The sequence below is a fragment of the Notolepis coatsorum genome, assembly GCF_963971535.1.
Source record: "Notolepis coatsorum genome assembly, chromosome: 17".
Classification (NCBI taxonomy): Eukaryota; Metazoa; Chordata; class Actinopteri; order Aulopiformes; family Paralepididae; genus Notolepis; species Notolepis coatsorum.
In genome coordinates, this window is record NC_140181.1 from 26083103 (window position 1) to 26100886 (window position 17784).

General features: G+C 47.1%; 1 protein-coding gene across 1 annotated transcript in view; it reads right to left on the reverse strand.

The window, feature by feature from the left end:
- Positions 1–1787: 1787 nt before the first annotated feature.
- The window catches only part of LOC311244605 (carbohydrate sulfotransferase 11-like), a 76243-nt gene continuing 60246 nt past the window's right edge, over positions 1788–17784 (reverse strand). The window contains exons 3-4 of the mRNA XM_084334202.1: positions 6345–6506; positions 1788–4163 (exon numbers count right to left, since the gene is read on the reverse strand). Coding sequence (XP_084190328.1) covers positions 3480–4163; positions 6345–6506 — 846 coding nt within the window. The 3' untranslated portion in view covers positions 1788–3479. The remainder of the gene's footprint in view (positions 4164–6344; positions 6507–17784) is intronic.

Consider the following 17784-nt stretch of genomic DNA (forward strand, 5'->3'; position numbering starts at 1 on the left):
CTCAACGGTCTGTGTGTGACTCAGTTTGACTGTTTCAGATGGTCCGCGTGTGACTCAGTTTGACTGTTTCAGAGGGTCAACATGTTTACATGTAAGACAGTAAATCGATTCACTAGGCACTTACATTGATATAGCCATGAAGAAAGTCTTGTATTATTAATTTAATAGTCTTCTTTTAAATTGAAGAATTATATACAGAGAACCAAGGTATGAACCTGTGAAGCGAAGATTACTTTTGACGACACCACAGGTTTGAGTATCAGTTATGTTTTTTTGCTCATGAATATTAATTAGACAAGGGCTGACTCCTATTAGTCATTCTGGTCTCATGACGATTGAGTCTTTTTTATTTAATAAAAAAATAAATGTATGAATCTCTGGTAAAAAAAAACACAATATTTAAAGGTTCTGCATGATTCTATGTGGGGAGACTAGATTTTACAAATGTGTCAATTAAACCAGGTCATGTTTTTAAGCCAAGTCAAATCATGTCATGTTTTTATTTTTCAGTTGAATTATATTTAAAGTTCAATAATCCACTGTTTTTTTCAAAGTTCAATAAATGCATGTTTTCAAAGTCAATGAGTAATCGTGATCTCAATATTAACCAAAATAATTGTGATCGTGATTTTTGCGATCGAGCAGCCCTAACCAGTAGCCATTGTGATGTCATCATTTCTTCGATTGCTGGCATCAGGGTTTAAAATCACTACTGGAGATTAATGAAAAAAGACAGTCATCCGTTACTTGGGATACATATCGAGTACTGAAAACCAGGTAACAATGTCTTGTGTCCATCCCTTTTTTTAAGGACAAAATGATGTGTCTTTTAAACAATGTCTGCACCTGTTAGTTGTCATTGTTTGGTTCATGTGTGTCTGTCCTGCTACTGTTTGTTCTGCTTTTATTCATCTCCTTGCACTGCGCCTTGCTGCACATCTACTGTATTTATTGTATTATTATTTGGTAATGTTCTCGCCATGTGGCCCAGGTCTTTATTTAATGAGAACTGGTCTCAATTAAAGGTGCTATAGATTCAGCCACTAGATGCTGCACTAGAGCACCAGCATGTCATTTATCCAATCAGGTGCATTCCAGCGGGGAAATGGGAAGTAGGGAGGGGATGTAAACAACATTAATTTGGACCCACCACATTCTATTTAATGGTACATTAAAGACGAATGAAGACTTATACTTACTTATAAATTAATGAATCAATAATTTATTCAGGGGAAAAGCAATACTTTTATTCTGCACCTTTCTAAAATCTATGTGGATGTATTATTTTATATATATATATATATATATATATATATTGTTTTTTTTTATGATTACTCTACCTAAACATTTTATATATATCGTCTTTACCTGGTTAAATAAAATAAATACATAAATAAATAAAAAGGTCTACAGATGGATATAGTGTATTGGAATGAAGTCCTTTATGCAGTGTCAGGTGTGTCAGATGTGCTTTTCTATCATGACCACAGCTGTACAGACATGTTGTCAAATAAACCAAACACACAGTACAAGTACACGCCTCTCTTACAGACCTGAGATCAGCTTTATTCATAAAAACGTTCTACCTCAATCGCTCATACATACCATAAACTCCAGACATGCATTCCAGAGTGCTGTGCTGCTGAACAGGGTCCTGTAGTGGCGACGACTGTGGGTGGATTAACCCTTCACGTGCACATGTCTTGACGTACAGGCAAACAGACATCAGATTCTTAACATTTTACAGCACAGATCTAGGTCCATGTCCACAAAGCCTTTCCAGGATAAGAGCGCTGATCCGGGGTCAGTGGCCAGGACCCCATTAAGTCTTTATGACCTTATCAAATCTAACAGACTCTGAATCAGTACTACCACTTTGTGATGCTTTATTAAGCATGGTTCCTGGTCTTCTCATGGCCGATGGAGAGGGGTAGGGGCTGGTTTTGAGTTACCTGTGTATACTAGTTGCCAAAAAACAATCTTTAAATCAGTGTTTCTCAAAAATATGGGTCAGGGTTGTGGGCATGCCTCTGTTCGGGCCCCCATGATAATAGCACTAGTCTGTTTTAATAGGCCTGGGTCCCAGGGTTTAGACAGCCATGAAAAGACCAGGGTTAAAGGGTTAAAGATGAGATTTGCTGCTCCGTGTGAATGCAGCCAAAGTCCAGCCTGACAAGGAGAGCTCTGAGTGGAGGCCAGCACCGGGCCAGACCTGCCTCTGACCACAGATATGTGGCTGTTTGTTCAGCTACCTGCCCAGCTCTAAATACAGACAGAGCTGGAAGACGGATCCCAGTTGTTACTGGAATTAGCGAAAGGCTGCGAGATTCCCCTGGAAAAAACATTCTCATATCTTAAAGGAGCCGCTTGCGCTCCTTCGTTTTTTGGTTGCCCGCTACAGTATGTGAGTGATATGCGGATTTAAAGGTAATTCTTCTGTTGAACACGTTGCTCTGAATGAGAGTCTGTGTGATATTCCTAAACATGTCAATGAAGGATGTCAAAGTTACAGGAAATGAGAGCAGAAGACGAGGCTGGGACTTTAAGAAGAGGACAGGTCGCTGTTGTCATGGAAACATCATCTCCCGGCACTGAACAACTACATGTAATGTGACCCGTCCTATTCTTCTTATTCTAGACAAGCAGCAGAAATTTGATCAATAATGTATAAAACCTTAAGAAAAGTGTGGCACATGGAATGGAGTTGTTGAGTAATGTATATTCAAGTTTCAAAAGGCCTCAGAAGACTGATTTCGCAACAGTCTTTGTGCAAAAGCTAAGACAGCAACTGACTATACTGTACATGCAAGCCAATACCATATTCACACTGAAATCAACCCTCTTCCAACATACTGTACACATAAAATGTATTCATATTTCTGTGAGTCCGCAAATCCACAGTCTTTCAAAATAAATACTCTTGACAGATATAAATAAAGGCCTACACAGATTGTACGTGTTCCCAGATTATGAGCAGTTCCAGTAGTCCTGAACACATTGTGTACAAGAGAAGAACCTGCTTCTCTTCAGTGTGACGCCTTCATTATGGCTCATTAGACAGAAGAAACTATGGGTCTCGAGGGAGAATGTTTACCTTTTCAGGCACTGTAGGGTAGTCTTCCTGTAAGGCACATTATACAACGTAACGCCCACATAGAGAGGCTGTCATCGAACGAGTCAACGGGAATTCAGAGGAATGCAGGTACATTTTTGACTCATCAAAATTAAATTAATTGAATTCGAATTGACTCAGAAGAAATCTGATTCCAGACGCAGCTGAGTAGAGACACACAGATATGAATACTACTGGTATTGGATATCAGGCCAATACCAGGATAAAATCATTGGTTCCCTCTCGTTGCCTGATAATCCGGCTGAATTGCATTAAAGTGGGGCGGGATTAGCGGTTGGTCTGGATAGGCTATAGTCCCTGGAAAACCTCAAGTTCCTGGACCAGGGCCTGAAGACATCACCCCTCCTCATCGTGTCCTGAGGTACTGTGGTGTGGAGTAGTTAAACAGCAGGAAGTCCATGCGGTAAAGGTTGTAGAGTTTCTTCTGGTAGAACGGGCTGATGTTCTTAAAGAACCGGGCGGCCATGTCCCCGTTGGTCCGCGTGCTCTTGGAGGAGGTGGGGAACTGGACGGCCCCCTCCGCTCCGGCCAGCCTGAGCACGGACTGCGAGTCCGGCTCCAGGGTTTCGTACTTTCCCACCACGTCGTAGTGGATCAGGCAGGGGTGGCAGAGCGAGTGGACTCGCTCCCAGTGCTCGTTGAAGGGCTCCTCTCGCTGGGTCCGCGGGTCCACCAGGTACTGGACGAACTCCTGGAAGGTGACGTCGTCGCCCTTCTCCAGCGCTTCGGGGTCCGGATTGGACCGGTGCCGACCGACGATCTTGGTCCCGTAGCGCTTGTGAAAGGCGGTGTTGTAGCTCCGCGTGAACTTGTTGCGGTAGGCGGACACCAGGCGCTCGAAGGGCTCGCGCACGAAGACGAACTTGAGGTAGCTGCGGAGGCGCCGGTTGATCTCCGGGACGGAGAACTCAGAGAGCGTGCGGAGGTTCCCGGCCACGTGGGCCTCGTTGGCGGGGATGGCCAGGGGGTCGGTGAGACGGCCGTCACTGGTGAGGACCATCATGACACGTTTCCAGTTGGTGCAGGCCACCTGGAAGAACATCCAGAATAACAACTCATTAATAATAATTCATTCTAATTCTACTACTACTACCAACACCACTAAAACTACCACCACTACTATTACTACTGCAGCTACTACTATTACTACTGTTAAAGGGGCACATCACCAACAAGCAATGCTGATTTACTTTGCACACATTAATTTCGTTTGACAGTTATTGAGAGTAAATTAGTTTGAATATGGCCACCATCAGGTACATTGAATCCTTGTGTGGTGTTAATTACAGCTCAATGAAATGATAAGGTTTTGATATTTTTTCATTTATTGTCAATGTACACAAGGCAATTGAAATCTGTCTTTTTGCATATCCCTCCTAGTTACACATACACACCATCCCCCACACCTATGCATTTCATCTGAGAGCTCAGAGTGCAGGGTCGGCCACAGTGATTGATTGATTGATTGATTGATTGAAAATTGTATTAACAGATTGCAGAATGGATACAATACAGTACAGCTCAATACACACAATTGTTAAGGGGATGCAGACCAGAGAAAGACTTTCGTCTTGTTTACATCAGGGTCCCCCATTTTCAATTCATCATAACATATATGACATACATGACATACAGATAGACAGTACTGCTACATCTATACATTTATGACATACCAGATTTACAAATACAGTACTGTTTGTGATACATAAAGAGTTTAAAAAAGAGAGTATATACATTTGACGAAGAAACTGTACATTGGTTGAGGTGGGGGGGGGGGGGTAGGTGGGGTGGGGTGGGGATGGTGGACTGTACATAGGAGGTGGTTGGGTGGGTGGGGTGGATGGGGGGTGGGTAGGCGGGGGGGTAACTGTACTATGTGATTATCGACGAAACCTTACTTGATCCCAAGAAGAGGGTCTCGTGTATTATTGGGTTAGGACATTTACATTGGAGGGGGTTGAGTTAGGACATTTACAGGGTCCAGTTTCGAATTGCAGTCTCCCGTAGGTGCTCCTTGAGAGTGGTTTTAAAAGTGGGTAGTGATTCACATTCCTTTACAGCTGTGGGTAGGGCGTTCCACATTGATGTGGCATAATTGCAAAACGTGTTTAGTCCCTTGTTTGAGCCGAATCTGGGTTTAACATGATTTGTGGAGCTCCCTCTGGTGTTGTGGTCGTGGTATTCACTGACCTTTGGGAAGTATTTTGACATGTACATGGGTACCTTAGTCGTGTAGTGTATCTTGTAGACCAGGCCCATTGCAAGTTGCTGTACTCTGTTGTTGTACTCTGTTGCTGTACTCTGTGCCCCTGGAGCAGTTTGGTGTTCAGTGCCTTGCCCAAGGGCACTTAGGCAGGATGGTGGGCACCGTTGATGTAATACCAGCCAGTAGGGGACCAACAGTAGACCAACAGTAGGGGATCGAACCGGCAACCTTTCGGTTACTGGACGGCCTCTTTACCTCTAGGCCCTCCTGCCTCCCCATAGAAGTCAAGCTTTTGACTGCATATCGGTGGTCCTGTAGCTCAATGGGTAGAACAGACAGGGTTAGGAGTTGAATTCCCACAAGGAACCATCCATGCCAAGAACCGTATGCACCAGGGAGGCACTGATGACACCTTTTCACTGCAGATACCGTGTCCTAAACATTCAGTATCGGACGATATTGAGGACCCTTCTGATCCATCGCTTTTACTGAGCAGTATAGACTTACTGTAGACCAATCAGTTTGGGGTCATTGGTCAAAGAATGATTGAGATATACGATACATTTTCTCTCCATTACAGAGATCCAACATGCTTAACAAGTGTTGCGCAAATCAAGTCACTTTGCTTTGATTTCTAGCATGTATGTTAGTGGGTGATTAACCTTGGGGAGATAGCAGTAGAGGAGGCATGTATGTTAGTGGGTGATTAACCTTGGGGACGTAGCAGTAGAGGAGGCATGTATGTTAGTGGGTGATTAACCTTGAGGAGATAGCAGTAGAGGAGGCATGTATGCTAGTGGGTGATTAACCTTGGGGACGTAGCAGTAGAGGAGGCATGTATGCTAGTGGGTGATTAACCTTGGGGAGATAGCAGTAGAGGAGGCATGTATGCTAGTGGGTGATTAACCTTGGGGAGATAGCAGTAGAGGAGGCATGTATGCTAGTGGGTGATTAACCTTGGGGACGTAGCAGTAGAGGAGGCATGTATGTTAGTGGGTGATTAACCTTGGGGACGTAGCAGTAGAGGAGGCTGTGTTTGTCGTCCACTATGAGGTGTCGGAGGTCCTCGGGGGACAGGACCCTGCGCTTCCTGGTGTGACTCAGACACGCCTCCTCCAGCACCTCCCTGCGCCCCCGCAGCGACCTCTGGGCCGAAGACAGCTCCACCTGCAGGATGGGGATAAGGAAGAAAGAGGAGGTGAAAAAAAGCAGGAAGAAAGAGGAGACCAAAAAAAAGCAGGGGAACAGGAAATATTGATTATTCCCCTGCCCTGTCCCCAACATGAAGGCATGATGGGTGAAGTCACAAGGTGTTCATAAAGAAGACATGACTACGATGTTGTCCAGACATACATGTGGACCAGACCTCTGACTAGGACAGACCTGGGCATTGTACGGCCCGCGGGATGATTCTGACCGGCCCGCGAAAGATTACATGATAATAAAAAAAAAATAAAAATTTAACTTTTTTCTTTTCATGTCAACGTTCACACGCACAATATACGCTTACCTAGGATTTGACTTGATTCAACAACAAAGCAGTCGGGGCAAGCCGAAAACGGTCGAAAGTGTTGTTATTTGAAGTTTGGATTTTTTTTCCTCACAACTGAGGTAGGTAGATTACATTTTTAGAGACTAAAGTACAGAAAAAAGGTACCGTTGGGTACCGGTATCGATTCACAGGTACCGGTACCGTATCGGTTCAAATGTGAACGGTACCCATCCCTACTGAACACACAACTGCAGGGCAAGGGCATTTTTGCTCATGAAATGCATAGCCATGTGAAAGCCTTCATGACAAAGTTGCAATTAATTTCAAGGCAACTAGGCAGCAACAATCTCAAACACATGAAAACCCTGAAAGAAGTCAAACCATCAGCTGATCACCGGCACAGGTACTCATCCATGTTGGGAGCACTGCATGATGAATTTTCAAGGCGTTTTCAAGATTTCAAAAAGGTTGAGGATGAAATGCAGCTGGTTTCCTCTCCCTTTACCTGCAGTGTTGATAGTTGTTCAGCTTGAACTCATTGACCTGCAGTCTGATTCACTACTGAAAGAGCACTTTAAGTCAGCATCACTGCTAGAGTTCTACTCTGCTCTCAAGGAGGAGAACTTTCCAAACATGAGGAGACATGCTCAGAAGATGTTGGTTCTCTTTGGATCCACCTACATATGTGAACAGACATTCTCAGTCATGACGTTTACCAAGTCCAGGTACAGATCCTCTCTCACTGATGAACATCTGGCAGCTGTGCTTCGCATCTCCACCTCAGACATGCAACCTGACTTTGATGGACTTGTTAAAGCTCAACAGAGACTGGATTTCTCACACTGAATGAAAAAAAAAAGAACTGAAGAACACTAAAATGTGGAAATATAACAAGTGAAATGGGACACTTGATCTTTTTTTTGCACAGTTCTGAAAACATTAAATGTTTAATATAGGCATGTAAAGTAAAAAAGGCTACAAAACTGAGACACTTTTCTTTTACACAGTTCAGTGACATGTCTTGTTTATTTTTGCTATAAGATGATGTGATGTCTTTAGAAAGCTAAGAAAATCCTTGTTTCAATAGTATATGAAACTCAAAATGCCCTTTGTTATTAATGTTTCACATTTTGTTTATCATTTTGGAAATAAATTATATTTGAATAAATTATATTTTTGAAAGCTAACCTCACCTTTTAATTGCCAAATAATAACATACACTCTTACCAAGGGTCAAAACAATGCCATTTACTGCTTTTTATATAGAAATAAAATGTATATTATGCATAATTGAGTTTGGAATTTTGGCCCGGCCCTCCAACATATTTTCAGTTGCTCATTCGGCCCCCTGGGAAAAATAATTGCCCACCCCTGGACTAGGATGTGGTCCAGACATACATGTGGACCAGACTTCTGACTAGGATGTGGTCCAGACATACATGTGGACCAGACCTGTGACTAGGATGTGGTCCAGACATACATGTGTAAGTTGTTCAGCTTTCAGTTGTTGTACTGTTATCAAACTTGTTTCATACTCCTTTACTCAAAATGCATACTAAATAACAGGCGTTTGAGCTTCCAGGCATTGCCACTATACACACCCCAGCGACAGCTAGTATCAGACATTGCCACTATACACACCCCAGCGACAGCTAGTATCAGACATTGCCACTATACACACCCCAGCAACAGCTAGTATCAGACATTGCCACTATACACACCCCAGCGACAGCTAGTATCAGACATTGCCACTATACACACCCCAGTGACAGCTAGTATCAGACATTGCCAGCCACTATACACACCCCAGCGACAGCTAGTATCAGACATTGCCACTATACACACCCCAGCGACAGCTAGTATCAGACATTGCCACTATACACACCCTAGTGACAGCTAGTATCAGACATTGCCAGCCACTATACACACCCCAGCGACAGTTAGTATCAGACATTGCCACTATACACCCCAGAATAGCCTACATCAGCATGTTCATTTACTAGGTAATATGACTGTAAATGTGAATACAATTAATTAATCAATCCAAAAGTCATACAAAACATGAGAGAGGCTGTGATGAATAGGAATTGGATAGGAGTGAAATATCGTAACACAACAACATTAATTATAGGTTGTAAATCCAGATGTTTTCCCCATGCACCTTTCTAAATCTCCCTTGAAGTAGATTAAAAACAAGCAGAACAATTATTACATATCCAACAAGCAGTGGCTTGAAAATACCCAATTAGGGGATGGGAGAAAAAGGTAGAAAGGCAAAAAAAGGTTTTTAATTGTATTCACTTTAATTTGTGGCTGTACAAATTTTGTTTACATTGGACATGTTTAGTAAAGCTGATCTATATTACAAGCATGCGAGAACAACAAGGCCTGGAGAAGCAGCTTTTAGCTATTATGGTCCTAGCCTTTGGAACAGCCTGCTGGAGGATTGACCAGTTTCTGTATAAAAAAAAAGAAAATAATTTGCACATTGAGTTGCACTTATTATATGAAATGTGCAAATAAAGATTGATTGATTGAATTTACAATATGTTAGGAAAGCTCCACAGAGCTTAATTGACGGTCAAACTCTTCATGAATGTATATAAAAAATAAAAAAAATAAACCTGGATTGGGGCTTTAAGTGTGCCATGCTAGAAATACAGTGAGCGGAATGCCAGCTTGGCCTCAAGTTACTGCCATAAACCATTACATAGGATCAGAGTAATGTCGGATCGCAAGGCAATATTACCTTTCAGAACGTATGCCCTACTGGAACAGCTCAACTGACACCAGGAGCGTCCAAAAACTATTATTTTTGTGAAATCAAATCTGAGTGTGTGCACTAAATTACATGTGGTAAAGTCTCTAAGCCAAGGAACTTTAGTGGAGATTTCTCGTGGTTTGACGACCGTACACGCGCCAGACGTGGCCATCAAACAGACCAGGGGGTCTGGCACCGTGTGGAGTTCAGTGAATAAAGCCAAGGAGATCTCTAGCCAAAGTTGTTGGAGACCGCTAGTCTTTAGCCAAGTTTCTAACAGATGACTATTGTAACTGAGGGGTACAATTCCCTGACTGTATTGTTAGATATGATACTTACTACCACTACCTCTTGTACTTTAGACTCTGGCCACCCAGTACTAGGTATAAATAATTATGATAAACACTCCCACCTGATGAAACGGATCCAACACAAATGTACCAAGTCGAAAGTCTGCGTTTAATAATAATACATAGCAAAAGGTATGTACAACGATCACTTAATTACATTTATGATTTGAAATAGTATGCACTTTTATGGCAAATGAGTATTCGTAGGTAGATCAATATCGAATGTCCAATCTCTGATTGCGCAGGAAGCAAATATACAACCTGGAATATTTAGGGAACAATAGCAATGATACTTGAATGATTATATAGCTGGATACACTAGGGGGAGGTTCCGACTGCTTGTAGGACAGCTGGAGGGGGGGGGGTAGAGTCTGGCTGTATCCCGTCTGGCCGAGGGTATCCTGGGAGAGCCCACAGTCGTGCGACCCGGTGCCCAGCGATCCTCGATCCACAGATGAAAGCAGTTGGACTCTCTGTGGCCGGCGTCCTCCGGTCCACGATGGAGAGACGTGAGGCGACCTCGTCGTGTAGAGCGTCTTCTCACCTGTCGTCCTCTCCGGGGGGGGGTATTTCCAACACACCGCAGTGTTGGCCTTTATCCATAGAATAATCAAAGTACTCAAAGCATAATCCAAGCCGGGGAAGGCTAGCCGTCGTCGGTAGAATAATCCAATATACAGGTCCACTCGCTCTTTGGCCTGGAGCTCCTCGGGTGCAGCTTCACGTGGGGTCAACCACCCTGGATAAGCGTCCAGCTGATGCCCGAAACGATGGGGGTGCTGATTACTATAGAACTCTTACCGCACGAGGCACTACATATGAATAGACTATTATTAGCTTAATAGAATACGTCCAACTCGACGATATAGTGCCAAATATGACTATTCAAATATTAATATACACGATGTCTCAATGCCGATACTGGGCCGAATTGGCCTTACTGCCCACACGTGGTTCGCGGGGAGGCTTTTGCGTCTGTCACTCTGTTGGAGGGTAAGGAACTGGACTAAAAGAAAGCTCTACTTTAATAGCGCAGTATATATACGCACTATGAACAAATAGTACCATTAGTGGTGCGGTAGACATATTCCTACGCGGAACTAGGACTTGTCCATACATGTTGAGCGGTACGATTGAACCTGGTCTGAGGGGTATGGCGACCTGGCACCAAGGTCTCGTCCAATGGTAGAATGGAGACTATTATGGGATGTTCAGTAGACTAGAAGGGATATTCAATGCATATTGTACAAGGAATATACAAGGGATATCAGGGGATATACAAATACAATTAAATATATATATATAAATAAATATATATATTCGGTTTAATCTGATCCTTCAGAACAGCCGCTCCCTAATTGGTCCCAACCCAATTAGTTAAGCAGAGACAGATTAACCGCACTGTCTACCACTCAAGGGTTCGCTGTAAGGGTCAGTCAACTCACAAAGTCATAGGGTCATGGTCATCATCGATTGTGTCTGGGAGTCGGGGCAGTTCTATGAGCCTCACCACAGGACGGGTGTAAATGCGCCCCTGGACGAGTACTTCAGCTGCTCGGACCTTGCCATCAGCACCGGTGATCACTTTGCTTACGCGGCCAGCCGGCCACATAGCTCTGGGTAGTGACTGGTCAATAATCATGACGACTGTTCCTTCCGTCAAATTGTCTCTCTCTTTTACCCACTTCTGGCGGGTCTGTAGAGACGGTAGGTAGTGCAGTAGGAAACTGCTCCAAAACTTGTCGGCTAATACTTGGCTGTACCTCCACATTCGTCGGCCGTTCGCTTCTTCAGGCCGGTACATTGTCTGGGGTAACGCGGGATCTAGCCGCCCCATCAGGAGGGTGTTGGGGGTGACTGGGTCGACATCTGCTACATCACTGGAGACGTAACCGAGGGGCTTGGAGTTCAATACTCCCTCAATCTCCGTGAGGACTGTCATTAGGACTTCTTCCGCCACAGTCTGGGCCCCAAGTACTGCGTACAGGGCTGTCTTTATAGAACGTACTTCTCGTTCCCAAGTTCCACCGAAGTGGGGTGCGTTTGGGGGGTTGAATTGGAAGTCAATCTGGGCTGGAGCGAGGTGGGTCTTAAGTTCTGGGCCCATAGCTTGGAAGCTCTCCCTCAGCTCTCTTTCTCCGCCTTTGAAGTTTGTCCCGTGATCGGACAATAATGTAGACGGTTTTCCTTTCCGTGATGTGAATCTTCGGAAGGCCATAAGGAATGAGTCTGCGCTCATGGTTGGAAGGAGCTCGATATGTATCGCTCTGGTGGTCATGCATTTGAATACAATACCCCACCGCTTCTCGGTGCCTCTTCCTTTCTTTATGTGCAGCGGGCCAAAACAGTCCATGCCTGTTGAGTGGAATGGCTTGTCGCCGAGTCGGAGGCGACATGGAGGTAGGTCAGCCATCCGTGGTATGCTGGGCTGCGCGCGCCACTTTCGGCAGTCTAGACAGGTTCGCTGGAAGCGTCGCACCGCCTCTCTTCCTTGAAGTATCCAGTAACGACGTCTGATTTCCGCGAAGACTCTCTCTGCTCCTGCGTGGTGTACATCCTCGTCGTATTTCTTTATAATCAGCTCTGTGACCTTGTGTCGGCTGTTCAATACGATCGGGTACTTAATGTCATCCGGTAAATTGGGGGCTCTCCGCAGGCGACCACCCACTCTGATGAGGGTATGTGTGTCACTCTCGGGGGCCAGATGAATCAATCTGCTGTCTGATGGGACGGGCTTTCCTCCCTGTAGACAGTCTAGTTCATCGGGGAACGAGTCTCTCTGGGCTCGTTGCAGTAGAAGCAGTTCTGCTTCCTCGTAGTCAGCTGCTGACATATCAGCGGGGGACTTAATCTCTGGGTGGTGCCGCAGGAATGTCCGTTGCTGCGCACTCTCTATGGTAATGCAATCGTCTAGGTTGGGGTCTGCGGAGACAACAGTGCTCAATCCACAGAACATGGGTTTCTTATTCTCAGCCTCCTCGTCACTTGCTTCCCTCGGGGTGGGCGTGGGCCAATCTCCTTCCGGGAGCTTGAGGAATGCTGGTCCGTCACTGTAGATGTTATGACGGGTTAAGTCATCTAGGGACATTCCCCGGGTGATGACGTCAGCTGGGTTGTGTTTTGTATCAACATAGCGCCAGTTTGCTTCTCCGGTTAACTCTCCGGTTAACTCTTGAATCTCAGTGACTCTGACTCCCACGAAGACTTTGTATTTGCATGAATCCGATTTGATCCAGGCGAGTACTGTCGTGGAATCTGACCACAGGATTGTTCTATGCACCGGAATGGTGAGCTCACGTTGGATGAGCGTGGCTAGATGCGCTCCTGCGAGGGCTGCGCAGAGCTCTAGACGTGGGATAGACTGTTGCTTGCGTGGGGCTATTCTCGAGCGGGCGAGGATGAATGCTGTGTAGATCTCTCCCCCCTCTTCTTGGGCCCGCAAGTAGGCTACTGATCCGTAGGCGACCTCGGAGGCGTCACTGAAGACGTGTAGATCCATTTTACATGTCTCTGGCCTCACCGTGGGTGGGAAGTAGCTTCGGCGTATATTAACGCCTGGGAGTGAGTGGAGTTCCATCTCCCACTCTCTCCAGGTGGATGCAAGGTGTGCGGGAATGGGGTCGTCCCAACCCTGGTCCTTGTCCCACAATGCTCGTACAATCATCTTTGCCCTGGTGGTGTACGGTAGTATACATCCTAACGGGTCATATTGTCGGGCGAGTGTTCTGTACACACTCCGTCTGGTGGTCGGTATCGCCGTCGACCTTCCCTGCTCCGTGGTCAGGGGTTTGTGTCTATAGTGGAGCGAATCTGTTTTGAAGTGCCACACTAGTCCTAGTGTCATCTCTTGGGCTTCTCCTGGGATTGTGGCCATCCAGGTCTCGCTGCTCGCTGCCTTGTCCTCGGAGGAGAGGCTGCGCAGTACGTGCGGATCGCTGCTGGCCCACTGCCTGAGATCAAAGCCGCCTTTGATCAGAGAGGCGCGGAGTTTAAGTAGGAGAGCCTCGGCTTCTTCCTGGGTCGAAACGCTTTGTAGACAGTTATCTACGTAGAAGCTGTTCTTCACACTGTGTCGGACCTCTTCGTCCGCTGCTGGGTCCTCTGCGACATGTCTCTGTAGTGCAAATGTAGCACAGCATGGGCTGCATGTAGTTCCGAAAGGGAGGACTTCCCATTGGTAGATGGCTGGGTGCTCATCTCCTGGCCTCTCTCTCCATAGGAACCGCAACAGGGGCTTGTCCTCCTCTACTAATCTCACCTGCAGGAACATCCCTTTGATATCCCCGCTGATAGCCACCTTGTCCTGGCGGAAGCGGAGTAGTACGCCTAGTAGGGAGGGGCCGAGTGTAGGACCGGGCAATAGCTCTTTATTCAGATTTTGGAATCCGATCTGGTAGCTGCAGTTAAACACGATGCGGTCTTTGCCGTTGTGATGAACCTTGTGGTGGGGCACGTACCACGATTCAGTCGTCTGGTCGGCCTCTTTAATGTCAATCTTTGTGACGTGTCCCGCTGTGATGAGCTTCTCAATCTCAGCGCGGTATACACTTTCTTGGGCGGGGTCCTTGGCTAAGCGCCGCTCTGTGTTTAGTAGGTACCGCTCTGTGGCGTCTTTCTTTGCGTGAAAGGTAGGCATCCCTTCCCGCCGCAGGAGTGGCGTGGCGTATCTCAACACGCCGCTGACTGGGACTCTCTTTGTTCCCGTCTCGAGGAGGTTAATGGCGTAGATGTCGTCTTTAGAGCGAATGTCTTTCTTTTCGTTCTTAAAGGGCATTTGTTCTAAGGTCCATAGCCTCTCTACATGCTGCAGGAGTGCGGTGTCTCCCTCTGTGACTCGGGAGTGGAGACAGCTAGTGGCTGTGGTTCGGTTGAGAGATTTGGCGAGTGGGCCTTGGAGAGTCCATCCTAGGCGGGTCTCGACTGCTGCAGGACAGCCTCTGGGTCCGGTATGAACCCGGTCTATCGGGACAATGAGGTCTGCATGGTCGGAGCCTATCAACAGTGTCGGGGTAGCACCGTCTATGAGTGGGATCGGTAGCTTGCGTAGATGTACATATTTCTCCATCAGCTTGGCTACGGGGTATGTGTACCGCGAGAGTCCTATTTCTTGGCTGGTGAAAGCGTCTGTAATCCTGTACCGTCGCTCGGGCTGGCCGCTTGCTGCGATAGAGAATGAGACATTCTCGCCCTTTATCGTTTTCAAATCTCTTCTTATTGTCCGAATTGTAATTTGGTTTTCGCTCCCCCGCAGCCCTAGCTGGGCCGCAGCGGACGCGAGCAGAAGGGTCTTCTCTGACCCGTCATCAAGGACGGCGTAAGTGTCCATGACTTTATTCTGGTAGCTCAATGTCACACGGACTACCTTTAAGAGCACTCTGGCTCCGCTGCTGCTGGCGGGGTCGATGTACATGACGCTTGCTTTGCTGCTGGATGGTGCGGGTGGAGGCCGCCGTCTGTTACTGTCGTGGAGTATGTCCAGATGGGCTCCATCGCACCGACTGCACTTTTTCTTTAAGCGGCATTCGGCTGCCATGTGTGATCGCGCACAGCGAAAACAGCGTCTGTTGGACTTTATCCATTGACTCGCTTCCTCCGCATTCATCTTGGGGAATGAGTCACATTGTGACAGCCAGTGTTCTTTCTCACAGTAGGGGCACACTATCTTCCACTTCTCCTTTCTTGAGGGGGTACTGTGGCTCCTACTGCTTGGCACTGACTCCGATTGGTGCATGACAGTCACCGATCTTCTTCCATCATTTAGTCTCCTGGTTCCTTCTCTGGAGCCAGGGGTGCTCCGTCCAAATGTATCTAGCCGTAAGCTGCTGACTTCTCTCGCCAGGAAGTCGGCTAGATCGAGGAGGTTCGGTTCGGGGCCATTAGGGTCTCGGTGGTCTCTCTGCCGCCTAAAGCGCTCCTGTCGGGCGGGCGGTAGCTTCTCCAAGATCCTCTCTACATTTGAGTTGGCGTATAGTTCATGCCTACCCTTTTCCCTCTGCGCTCCCAGCATCCCTACCAGGGACTGCACTCTGATGGACAGGTCGTCCAGTGCTCGATTGTCTGTTGCTGGGGGTAGGCGTCGATGTGCCTGATCTCCTGGATCACGTAATCCCATATACGTCCATATCTCTGGTCCAACGCTACCAGCGCTGCGGTGTATGGGGTCGTGGAAGTGGCGTAGGCGAGCGCTATGTTGTGCGCGCGGGGTACCTTTAAATGCTTCAGTAGTATCGCGTATTTATGGCGTTCATCAATGAGATCCACCAACATTGTCTCCAGACACATGCGGAGCTCCGTATACTGGGCCCGGTTCTCCTGGGTGAAGTCTGGTACCATAGGTGTGCCAATGTATGACGCGGATTGTTGATACATCGGCGAGCGTTGGGGGAGAGGCCTCCTAGGCGAGTCTCCTCCTGCTCCTTGGCGTGGGCTGGTACCGGCTGTGTACCATGGCCCGCTGGTCCAGGTGCTGTTCCTCGGTGCGGGTCGTGCGTCGTGCTCACCCGTGAATAGCGTCGGGGGTCTGTAGCGCAGCTCCGCGGGGGTATAGCCTGGGCTGTACTGGACCTCCTGGTCCGGTAGAGTACTGTGCTGTCGTCGGGCGTGGTTCTCCTCCTCTTCCTCTTCGTCTTCCGTTAGGTCATCCAGGGCTTGTAGTCTCTGATTTAGCCTCTCCGCAGTGTATGCTGCTCCTTCCCGGTGGCTGGGTCTCGCTTGGACCGGTTGGGGAAGGGGGTCTGCGGGGGGTATAAACCTCGTCTGTTGGTCAAGTTCAGGGTCGCTTACTCGGCTAGGGGATGCCGCCCTGGAGTGATGTCTAGACGAGTTCCTGGAGCCTCTGGTGGAGGGAGGGGGTGTTGTCCTTCTGATCAGCTGTTCTATTAGTTGCGCTTGTGCTCTGTCGCGCTCGGCTTCGCGCTTGGTGAGATCCGATTCTCTCTGGGCACCGGTGGCGGCGCGCTGGGCGTCGGCACGGTCTCTTGCCATATTCTCTTCCATCTGAATGCGTCTTATTTCCAGGCGTATGTGCTCTTCTTCGCTCCGTTGCTGTATCTGCAATCGATCGCGTTCACCCTGGAGTCTATCGCGTTCAGTAGAGGCTTTCAGGCTGACGAGGAATGCCTGCTGTAGTGTCCTCTCTGCCTCGCTGGGAGAAGACGGTTGTATAGGGGAGCCGTCCCTTGGGGTACTCCGTGCGGAGTCGTGGAGCTCTATCTCCATGGTGCTCTCCTCATCTTCTTCCGTGCCGAGTTCTCTCTCGGTAGTGTTGTCTTCCTCCCGGGACTCGTCGGGGACTACTTCTTCGGTATTGGCGGGGTGTAAAGTCATGTCTGGTTCCCCCTGGTCCCCACCGTGAGCTTGGTCAGTTACATTAGAACCCATAGGGGCCTCTATGGTCGGGGTAGCCTGGTCGTTAGGGTTAGACATAATTTTACTTTCTAGTTTTACCGCGTTTACTGTTGGTAGAAGACTAGGTTGTTGACTGACAGCGTAAGCCTCTAGGTACTGAGGGAGCTGTCGTTTGCGCCGCGGGCGTTGTTGGTTAGGAGGATCGTTTCGTGGAGTGTTCATCATAGGCCATTTTAATATTAATAACACTATATTAATATTACACTGATTACCATCCGGCTCGAAGGACCAATTGTAACTGAGGGGTACAATTCCCTGACTGTATTGTTAGATATGATACTTACTACCACTACCTCTTGTACTTTAGACTCTGGCCACCCAGTACTAGGTATAAATAATTATGATAAACACTCCCACCTGATGAAACGGATCCAACACAAATGTACCAAGTCGAAAGTCTGCGTTTAATAATAATACATAGCAAAAGGTATGTAC